Source organism: Vipera berus, assembly GCF_964194415.1.
Source record: "Vipera berus genome assembly, chromosome: 2".
Lineage (NCBI taxonomy): Eukaryota > Metazoa > Chordata > Lepidosauria > Squamata > Viperidae > Vipera > Vipera berus.
In genome coordinates, this window is record NC_138203.1 from 36,533,044 (window position 1) to 36,545,114 (window position 12,071).

At 36.0% G+C, this 12,071-nt stretch overlaps 2 protein-coding genes across 2 annotated transcripts in view; both read left to right on the top strand.

Moving 5' to 3' along the window:
- The window catches only part of LOC308662712 (ubiquitin-like-conjugating enzyme ATG10), a gene marked incomplete at its 3' end in the record, with an annotated part of 121,536 nt that extends 109,658 nt beyond the window's left edge, over positions 1-11,878 (top strand). Inside the window, exon 6 of the mRNA XM_081318854.1 lies at positions 11,777-11,878. Coding sequence (XP_081174980.1) covers positions 11,777-11,878 — 102 coding nt within the window. The remainder of the gene's footprint in view (positions 1-11,776) is intronic.
- Positions 11,879-11,991: 113 nt separating this feature from the next.
- Positions 11,992-12,071, top strand: part of LOC308662713 (ubiquitin-like-conjugating enzyme ATG10) — a gene marked incomplete at its 5' end in the record, with an annotated part of 123,427 nt that continues 123,347 nt past the window's right edge. The window contains one exon of the mRNA XM_081318855.1: positions 11,992-12,018. Coding sequence (XP_081174981.1) covers positions 11,992-12,018 — 27 coding nt within the window. The remainder of the gene's footprint in view (positions 12,019-12,071) is intronic.

Genomic DNA, 12,071 nt, shown 5'->3' on the forward strand with positions numbered 1-12,071 from the left:
CTTGACTAGTTTCCATCCATTGCTTCTTGTCCTGCTTTCAGGTGCTTTGGAGAATAGCTTGGCTCCCTCTTCTTTGTGGCAGCCCCTGAGATATTGGATCACTGCTATCATGTCACCCCTCACCCTTCTCTTCGTTAAACTACACATACCCAATTCCAGCAACCCTTTTCCTAATTCACTTTTTCACTTTTCCTAATTCACTCTAAAGCTTTCCCTGCGCAGAGCCTTAAGTAACCCCAGCTGCCTGCAATTAGTGCAGGTTCACATCCCATCAGGCTCAAGGTTGAGTCAGCCTTCCATCCTTCCGAGGTAGGTAAAATGAGGACTCAGATTGTTGGGAGCAATAAGCTGACTTTGTAATAATGCCGCTTGTGGGGGGGGGGTGAAAGCTCTAATAGGCAGGCATATACATAGAATGAAGGCTATTGCTAAGCACATTGATTTGTGCTTTAAATTGTAAGCCGCCCTGAGTCTTCGGAGAAGGGTGGGATATAAATGGGATTAAAAAAAAAGACCAAATGGGAGATCCGCTCCAGGTTTTCCAGCCAGCCCGCCCAGTTCCTGAGTCAAATGTGTCCTTAGAGCTAAGCTGCTGCTCTGCTAAGCATTCCCCACCTGCCTTTCAAATTGCTCTTGCATTCCCCACCTGCCTACAGCTGCTCTTCAACTTTAGAAGGAAAAAAGCCCAGACCCCAGCCTGTAAAAAATCACAGACTGCAGCTTCTACTCCAATTGGTCCCGCTTTCCCTGCGCAGACTAAATGGAAGATCCGCTCCAGGTTTTCCAGCCAGCCCTGTCCCTAAAGTTTCAGCACCCTGCGTATAAGACGACCCCTGACTTTTGAGAAGATTTTCATGGGTTAAAAAGTAGTCTTATACGCCGGAATCTACGATGTATGTGTATATATATATATATATATATATATATATATATATATATATATATATATATATATATATATATATATATATATATATATATATATATATATATATATATATATATATATATATATATATATATACACATACATACATACATACACCGTAGATTCCGGCGTATAAGACTACTTTTTAACCCATGAAAATCTTCTCAAAAGTCAGGGGTCGTCTTATATATATATATATCCAATGCCATAGACGTATCACAATACGTCATGATACATCACGTGATACGATCGAGTTTGACACCCATGCCATAGAGGGATTTTTATATCTGGAATATTGAGACAAAGCCAAAAGACCAAATATAGTATCTTATATTTAGGGGCAAAACAAGAACAATTAATGCATATAAAATGAGGAGATTTGATTTAAGAGTAATATAAGTGGAAAATTTCTAGATGTCTTAGTGGATCAAAAACTGAAAATGAACCAGCAGTATTACACATTTGCTAAAAATATTAATGCATTTAGATATATATTAAACACAATAGCCAAATCACAAGAAATAATTGTTCTGCTCTATTCTTTATTAATGAGGCTACGTTGCATTATTTGGAAATTTATCAGGATTATCATTTTATTGATTTAAAAAATGAAAGGTGTGACAATTTTAATTTCAATTAAATTATAATTGATCCTTTTCAATTATTCTAATTAACACCCTCCCAACTCCTCAGCCTGAAAAACAGATGAGATATGTGGGGTACTAAAAACAAGTTGAAGTACAACCATTTTCTGCTGCCCTTAATAAAAGCTTGGCATACCTCTGTGAATGATTTTCATCAAAGCTACATCTTGCAAACTGGATGAGACAGGATGTTTTGGACAATAGTCCCTTTCCACTGCAGGAGAAATGGAGTGGCCATAAATGCTATGATGAATGCTCCAAGGCAGTTTAATGTAACACTGGAGAAAATAGAAGCCATTACTACTGGAGAAGTTCCAGTTATGACAGGGAAAATAAATGGTGCTGTTATAGGAAATGTACCGATAACAAAATACCTGCTGTTTGGGGGAAGAGAAGTAAAACATACAATACCAGCTATCCAAAACTAATTACCTTGCTGTATCCATTACCCAAAAGTGACATTTGTTGTTAATTGAAATTTGACATGGATAATATTTCACGTATTATTTTAGGCATTATCTCACTGTATGCTTACTCTTTAAAGTTGTATAACCTCTTTGCAAAAGGTCTGGTTATGGGAGGAATGAAGATTGCTTTCTCAGGAGGTAAAAAAAGAATGATTCATATACATTTACATTGATATCTGACGGAAATGATTTAGTGGAAATCTTGTATTTAGTCAAAATAAGCATAAGGGATATGAAACCAAAAAAATTGACTCTTCATTAAATATTACTTTTTAATACATTGCCAAAAGAAACTTACACCATCATATGTTTTTAGATACCAAATTGGGCATCAATAAAAGCTCTGGTTTTTTTTAATATCAGAGCTGTTATTTGTCTGTTTTCTCTGTATGGATTGCTGCATTGCAGAAGATGAAATTATAACTAATTTTGCATGTCAGTGCAAAAAAATCCTGATACGTTCATAGTAAAAGCTTTTGAACAAGAAAATTAAGTGAAAACTTTTGTTTAAAAATCCATGGAAATTAGAAGGGGTAATACAAATGGGAAAATGAAAATATTGAGAGAAATAAATTTACAAACACATAGTGGACAAGCATTATAATAAAACCTTTTTGATTTACATGTCATTATCCACTTTGTAGAAACAAAATGGTTACATTCTAGAAGAAAACATAATATTTGATATATTTATTCCTGTCCACAAAATATTTTTGTTTTTCAAGTTGTCACATTGTCTCAGCCAAATTTCAGATAGATATTAATCAGAAGGCAATCCACTGAAATAGCAATTTCACTCACAAAAAGATCAAATTATGACTGACATAATTTTTTTCAGTTAAATGGGTTTGTGCTTATATGGATCAACGTGAGTCATGTTTCATTTCTGTAACAGATACGCAAATCTGACATATGGAAACCAAATTTTACCATTTTTGTGTGGGGAGAATTCTTGAACTCGCATAATAATAAAAAATTCATATAGTTGTTTTTCAGTTTTGTACTCTGGAATTTTTACATCAGTTATATAATCTTCTTTCCCATTTCCTGTGCTGTTGTTTGTTTCTTTGATTCTCAGCCTTATAGGTAGTTTAGGCAAAAAGAAAGTATAAAGAGTTGCTTCCGGAGCTATTTCAAGAGTTATTGGTGCATGGAGGGACAGAAGGATATTGAAGAATTGGTTAGGAGATAAGCCATTTAAGGCGGAAATAGCATCAAATATTTAGGACAGCCCAATTTTCTTCCACTTAATACTTCCCTAAACATGGGAATGAGGCTGATGGCATGGGCCATCAGAATGTATATGTTTTGATTCCTGCAATTAAAAAAGAAGAGACCATTCTTTTCCAGTCTGTTGTTAGACAATAACTTTGTCTCCAGTCAACTCTGCTTTAATGCATCTGAATTGTGCCAGATTGAAAAAAGTTGATACACTGGCTGTTTAGCTGTGTCATAGTAATTAGAGAAAGGACATGTCCTGTTTGTTAGAAACTTGATTTCAGTAAGTTCATCTGAACACTTGTATTTACACCAAGAACATAAGATTATTTTGATTAACTTTGAAAGGTGGTATTGTTGCTACTATTAATATTATGCAAACATTTGATCAGGAAGCTTATTCTGCAGGGATTTTTCATCTTGCTTAGAATGTAATGGAAATATTTTTAAAATGTTTAAATTGTAGACAATTATTAATTACAGTTTTGTTTATCTTGATCTATTTGATCATTTCATTAATTCACTTTTTTCATTTATTCCAATGTTCCTCTTCTCAAAAGTAATAAAGGGCTACTTCTAATAAATAGTAATAAATTCTAGTATTATACATATATATATATATATATATATATATATATATATATATATATATATATATATATATATATATATATTTCGACCAGCCAAACTGCCGACCTTCTGATCGACAAGCTCAGCGTCTTAACCCACTGAGCCACCGCTACTCGTCCCAGCTTCTGCCAACCTAGCAGTTCGAAAGCATGTAGAAATGCAAGTAGAAAAATAGGGACCACTACGGTGGGAAGGTAACAGCGTTCCGTGCGCCTTTGGCGTCTAGTCATGCCGGCCACATGACCACGGAGATGTCCTCGGACAAACGCTGGCTCTTTGGCTTTGAAACGGAGATGAGCGCCGGCCCCTAGAGTCGGAAACGACTAGCACGCATGTGCGGGGGAACCTTTACCTTTACCTATATATATATATATATATATATATATATATATATATATATACACACACACACACACACACACACACACACACACACATACATACATATATTTGTACACAACATACACAATATACACAACCTATGTTTTTCTCCCTTGCCTTTCGCTTCCCTCCTTTCCTCAGCTATTTGCAAAGCTTCCTCAGACAGCCATTTTGCTTTCTTGCATTTCTTTTTCTTTGGGATGGTTTTGGTTGCTACCTGTTGTACAATGTCACGAACCTCTGTCCATAGTTCTTCAGGCACTCTGTCTATCAGATCTAATTCCTTAAATCTATTTGTCACCTCTACTGTATATTCAACAGGGATATGATTTAATTCATACCTGAGTGGCCTAGTGCTTTTCCCTACTTTCTTCAGTTTAAGCCTAAACTTTGCAAGGAGAAGCTCATGGTCTGAGCCACAGTCAGCTCCTGGTCTTGTTTTTACCGACTGTATAGAGCTTCTCCATCTTTGGCTGCAGAGCATATAGTCAATCTGATTTCTGTGTTGACCGTCTGGTGATGTCCATGTGTAGAGCCGTCTCTTGGGTTGTTGGAAAAGAGTGTTTGCTATGATCATCGTATTCTCTTGACAAAATTCTATCAGCCTGTGCCCTGCTTCATTTTGTACTCCAAGGCCAAACTTGCCTGTTATTCCAGTTATCTTTTGGCTTCCTACTTTAGCATTCCAATCCCCCATGATGATAAGGACATCATTTTTGGGTGTTACTTCTATAAGGTGCTGTAGGGCTTCATAGAACCGGTCAATTTCATCCTCTTCAGCACTGGTGGTTGGGGCATAGACTTGGACTACTGTGATATTGAATGGTTTGCCTTGGATTCGAACTGAGATCATTTTGTCATTTTGAGGATTGTATCCCAGTATTGATTTTCCTACTCTTTTATTGACTATGAAGGCTACTCCATTTCTTCTGAGGGATTCTTGCCCGCAGTAGTATACCTGATGGTCATCTGAATTAAATTCACCCATTCCTGTCCATTTTAGTTCGCTGATACCTAAGATGTCGATGTTCAGTCTTGTCATCTCTTGTTTGACCACGTCCAGCTTTCCTTGATTCATGGATCTTACATTCCAGGTTCCTATGGAGAAAAAATCTTTACAGCATCGGACTTTCCTTTCACCACCAGACATATCCACAGCTGAGCGTCCTTTCGGCTTTGGCCCAGTCGCTTCATTCTTTCTGGCGCTACTAGTACTAGCCCTCTGCTCTTCCCCAGTAGCATATTGGACGCCTTCCGACCTGAGGGGCTCATCTTCCAGCGTCATATCGTTTTGCCTTTTGGTACTGTCCATAGGGTTTTCATGGCAAAGATACTGGAGTGGGTTGCCATTTCCTTCTCCAGTGGATCACGTTTTGTCAGAACTCTCAGCTATGACCTGTCCGTCTTGGGTGGCCCTGCACGGCATAGCTCATAGCTTCATTGAATTACGCAAGCCCCTTCGCCACGACAAGGCAGTAATCCATGAAGGGGGGTGAAAAAAGTAAGGTTCTACAATTAGGCAGGAAAAACCAAATGCACAGCTATAATTAATAGTAACTGTGAGAAGGATCTTGGAGTCCTAATGGACAATCACTTAAATATGAGCCAACAGTGTGCTGCAGCTGCCAAAAAGCGAACACAGTCCTAGGCTGCATTAACAGAGGAATAGAATCAAGATCACACGAAGTGTTAATACCACTTTACAATGCCTTGGTAGGACCACACTTGGAATACTGCATCCAGCTTTGGTCGCCACAATGTAAAAAAAGATGTTGAGACTACAAAGAGTGCCAAGAAAATCAACAAAGGTGATTATGGGACTGGAGGCTAAAACATAAAAAGAACGATTGCTGGAATTGAGTATGTCTAATGAAAAGAAAAACTAGGTGTTACACAATAGCAGTGTTCCAATATCTGAGGGGTTGCCACAAAGACGAGGGAGTCAAACTATTCTACAAAGCACCTGAAGGCTGGCCAAGAAGCAATGGATGGAAACTAATCAAGGAGAAAGCAACTTGGAATTAAGGAGAAATTTCCTGACAGTTAGAACAATTAATCAGTGGAACAACTTGCTTCCAGAAGTTATGAATGTTCCAAGACTGGAAGTTTTTATGAAGAGACTGGACAAACATTTGCCTGAAATGGGTTTCCTGCCTGAGCAGGAATGGGCTAGAAGACCTCCAAGGTCCCTTCCAACTCTATTATTCTGTTAGTTACCTTGAACTCTGCATTTGTGGATCTGGTCACTTGCGCCTGACAATATGTGCTTTGTTGATTATAGAAAGGTCTTTGTTTGCGTTTATCATGACAGTCTGTGAAATGTCCTTAGAAAATTAGAGTCCCAGAACTTCTCAATGTATTCATGCAAAATCTATATTTTATATATTTATTTATTAAATGTATATGTTTAAGTTTAAGTTTATTGAATTTATATACCACCCTTTTCCCGTAGGACTCAGAGCAGTTTACAAAGTATTTAAAAACATCAATACAATACAAGAGTTAAAAACAGTTAAAATAATTAAATTTGATCCTGGGGGGGTGGAAAACCTCTCAGCCTAGGCCGGAAAGCTCAAAGAGCCAGGTCTTCAGGTCCCGGCGGAATGACCGAAGGTCGGGGGCAGTCCTAAGCTCCACGGGCAGCTGGTTCCACAGGGCAGGCGCACCCACTGAGAAGGCCCTCCCCCTGGGTGTTATCCGCCAGCAGTCTTTTACAGGCGGCACCCTGAGAAGGCCCTCCAAGTGGGAGCGCACAGGACGAAGGGAACTTGATGCCAGCAGTAGGTGTTCCCTCAAATATCCCGGACCCAAGGCATTTAGGGCTTTATAGGTCATCACCAGCACCTTGAATCTCACCCGGAGGGCAACCGGAAGCCAATGTAGCTCGCGGAGTAGATTAGTATATGTTGCTCATCTGAAATATATAGGCAAAAGCCAGAGTTCAGGCAGAACATGGCAATATGTCCTTGCTCCAGCTCGGCAAAGGAGTGAAAAAATGCCATATATTCTCTCCTTATTTAACATGTCATTTACTCATTCATTCAGCCTATATATACTCTGATTGCAAGAAATTAAATGTGGGTTTAAAATTGTAGGAGGAAACATCAATAACCTGTGGTATGCTAATAATTCTCCTCTGATTCCAGGCTCTGGTAATAGAAGTTGAGCACAGTGTAAACATGGGGATAAGATTATATTTAATCTTAAGAAAAGCAAACTAATAACAGGTACAGCAGCCAGTCATAGATATGACGATAAAGATACTGAAATGATAGTTAGTTTCTGCTCTTTTGGATGGACTATTAAGAGTAGCACAAATACATACTAACGCTTGGTAGGAGAACATAAAATGATATAAAGATGCTTTCAATTGGCTATACTTACAAAGAGCAAACTTGCACAAGCAATGGTTTTGCCTGCAAGACTATGTGGAAGTTCAATAGAAGGAGTATTGATGAATTTGAACTTTTGTGTAGGAGAAGATTTTGAGAATATATGGGTAGCCAAGAAACAAAAATCAATCCAGATTTGTCACTCAAGGCCAAATGACTAGGGACAAATTGTCATATTTTAGATACATTATGAAAAAACCTATATCTTTAGAGAAAACTATAATTATAGCAAATGTGAAAAGAAAGAGAAAACAACCAGTATCAAGATGGATGGGGACTTCTGGTTAGGCGTTGTGGCATGATAGTCGCAGGAAGACGGGGCTCCATCTTCCATGTTCAATTTTGCCAAGCTAGGGACCCTAAAAAGGCTTGAAAGTCGCCCCTGAGAGGTGACAAAGAAGGAGGGGACCCTCGTTGATCATGGAGAGGTGGCGGCCCTTCCGCTGGATCCAAGGAAGCCCTCCAAACTGGCAGGGGAAAGACTGGCTACATTCGTGTGGCCAGTCAGAAGCTGCTGACAACCGAAGATAAGTACTAACTAGCAATTTTTGAGCAACGTGGATGGAACTGGGTGAGACTTTATCCTCATTTTATGACCTTAATACTATTTTCCTAGAAAAATGAATGCCCAAAGCAAAGAATCCTCCCCGATGAGAGAGGGAAGGGAAGTTTTTGCCCCACTCCTTCAGGAAAAGAAAAGCGCTGAATTAATTGCGTTGGGGGAAAATAGAGAAAACTACAAGATCAATCTGGAATTAATACAGATATATAGCTTTGAAATTTGGGGAGTAAAAGTACCTTTGAGATTTTTTTTTAGAAATTTTTTTTGAAAGTGTAAAATAGGCTTGGATTTGGAAAGCTGGAAGACAGTGTCAATGCCATCTAGTGGTGAATCATGGCACTACAAAATTTATTATACTTAAAGGAAACTTGGCTTGAAGCCTGGAAAGACTAACTTTCACTTTTGCAGACTGCACCTGGAAAAAGGAGGAAAAAACTCTTGGGCTGCTTATCTGTGTTGGGGACCTTATTGGACTATAAAGACTACATACAAAAACAAAATGGGTGTTCCATACTTAGCATCAAATGGTAAAAAACCATCTTGAACACTTGTCTCCGAAGCTCCAACTTGATATATCAACAAGAAAATGTTAATGAATCTCAGAAAGAAATTCTTTCTATGTTGAAATCAGTCCAAGAGACAATTGTTTTATTTCATGATGACACTAAACATAATACAAATGAGGTAAAAGAACAATTTTCTAACCTCTACTTACAAATCCAGACAATGACTACAAAGAAGGAGCTAGTAACCCAGAAAACAGAAGGAAAATTAGAAGAAACTGATCCAAAGATGGAGAACCTAAAGGGAGGAATTAACAGACAAATACAGACAAATTAAAAATTAAAAAATGCAGTGATAACAAACAAAAACAAACAAGAAATGAAAAACTGAAGGAGAAGGATGGAGGCTGTTTAATGAATAAAAATGGGTTGAGCGTTCTTCCAAAAATACTTCAATCAAATTCTTTTCCTCATTCCAAACGATATATACAAAAACAGTAAGAATTTCTTGATAATTCAAATGCACTGACTTGGAAAGTTATTTGACAAAGGAAGGAAGCCAGAGTAAGACTGAAGAAAATAGAGGTTTTGACCTATTAGATAGAATATTATACTATTAAACAGATGTTTGAATATGGTTAAGAAAATAGATAACTGCTAAAAATAAAAGTATTATTATAATTAGAAGGATAGGATTTGTAACTAGAATATTATACTTTGTTATGAGATGGGAAATATGAAAATTCTAAAAGCGTTTGAATAAGGGAAGCTCTTGGTTACCCAAATATAATTTATTATGAGAGAATTTTAAGCGATAGAGATATTTTGAACATTGATAGGAAATTATTTTTTTTAAAAAAGCCGTAAAAACAAGATATTGATTGAACAAATGGATTTTAAGTGCAAATGCAGTTGAGATAAATTCTGGTTAGAAAATATATTACAAACTGTCACTATCGATGATAAGTATAATACCAGAAAAATGTGATGAGGATGTCTATATTTAATTGTATACATGTTGTTTATTAAGTAGTGATGATTGTAAAATTACACACACACACACACACACACACACACAAATATTATGGACTTTATTACAGTGGCAGTATGTATATCTCTATTTTTCACTAAAGTATGACATTCATTTGATAATACATAATAATAGATAATAGATATAATTTTGATAATTAAAACTTTATTGCCAGTTTCAAGATTTGATTCTTTTCCAGAAATCTGTCTTTGCAATAAGTTTTTAAGTTTTTCTGATGCAATAGTAAAGGTTTTTTTTCCAATTTGGCACTTATTTCATTATGAAAAATTACATCAGTTCATTTGTATGAGTAACAGATGGTAATATCTTTGCATGAATTTATAGTTGGGATCTACAGGATTAAAATAAAAGGAATCTAAAACATTTAATATTCTTCTACCATCTTAAGTTTGGTAAATGTTATAGTTTCATTGTATATATTTGCACTATTTTGCATATCTATAAATTCATTTTTACATTATATTTTGCACAAAATTAAAGATGATAAATTTGTCTCACTAACTAATGTGTTATTTTCCAAAATCTTTTAATGTTTCAGAGTTTAAATAGAGAACTATAGGATAAAATAATTTTAATGTCTAGCTAAGTTGACTATGTTTCATGAGAGTTGAACATCTAGAAAATCATATGCTGACCATTTCTAGATAAGACAGATATGAAAATGGGTATATAAATGGATATAAAAGAGCATTTGATTTGTAGAAAAAGAACATGCAAAAGTCTGATGCTGGCAAATGTGAAAGTAGTAGTACTACATATAGCTAAGATTACATTAAATACTTTAAATTTATCTTAAATATATGATTAGAGTTGTTATATTTTTTTACTCTTATTATTCTTTTAAATTATATTCCTCACTGCTATGCTTTTTGGGGGTCCAGTTTAAAAAAATTATATGAAAAAGGGTTGTGACAAGTAGCAAAGTTTATTTTCTTATTGCTACCAAACTACAGGAACATAATCAAAATGTTTATGAGCCGAATGTAAATTACAATTGCCAAACCGAATTATGACTAATACAATTTCAATAACACCAATATTGGTTTAGCACTTAGCAGTAGGTCTGGTCTGAAAAGGAACAGTAAATCATTTAAATTTAGAATTAAATTTATTCATCTCTGTAAATCCTTTTGCTAATACAAAGAGAAGGAAAAAGCATAGCTTGGAAATTACTTTCACAGTCATTCTTATTTTAACATTTCATGCATGTTCTGCCCAGCCCTTGCCCTGGCATCATTTTCTTGCATGATATTTTTTAAAAAATAATTTAGAATGTTGTGTATTTGGAATTTACCATGAGGTTATAAAGTTCTTAAAGATTTTTAATGTTCAAATGCTAAATAATTTTTTCATATGACTAATGTTTTAAGAATAATATTTAGATGGTACATTTTTAAGATAAATGTAGTATTGTATGAGTATTATTATAATTCCAACTTATGTACAGTTATAATTATTTAGATTTTGTTATTTAATCATGTTGACACTTTTGTAGTTAAATAAATGAAGATAATTTATTCAAAATAATACTGAATAGGTTTAAAAATCTAGGATTCATGCCTCAGGCTTATTTAGATCAGTGGTCCCCAACCTTTCCGGCTTGAGGGCCCAGTGGGCAGGGGAGAGGGGATGGTTCCATGCAAGTGGTAGGCACACACATGCAATTCCATTCGCCTGCTGTTCACATAAGTGAAGCTTCATATATGAGTGCAACCACCTACCAGCGCCTGCCACTCACAAAAGCGCCTGCTGCTCATGCAAGTAAAGCTACTCACATGCTCTTGCCCACCACTCATGCAGCCCAGTTCCAAACGGGCTGTGGCCCAGTAGCGGGCCACGGCCTAAGATTGGGGATGATCTTGGGCAATTCAATTTCACTTCACTTCCATTCATTGAAAAAAGTACCTTTTAAAAAATTATTATGGGATAACTTGTGAACTGTAAACAGTTTTGTATACTAAAAATGCATTTACACAGTTAATCAGATTACCTCTTTTTAGGAACATCCATTACTTGGTCAGCCTTTCTTTGTACTTCATCCCTGCCGGACAAATGAATTTATGTCTTCAATATTATCCAGTTTACATAAACAAAAAAAGTGAGTAATACCAGTGTACATTCTCAAATACAACATTAAATATTTCATGAAAAAAAATCAATAATGTATTTTTGGTGATGAACTATTACCTAAGAACTATATATGTTTCCTATAGCTATGGGGAAAAGCAGGTTACAAAAGAAGGTACTAATTCCTAAATTTATTGTTATAATGAGTATATATTTCTTAGTTCCATA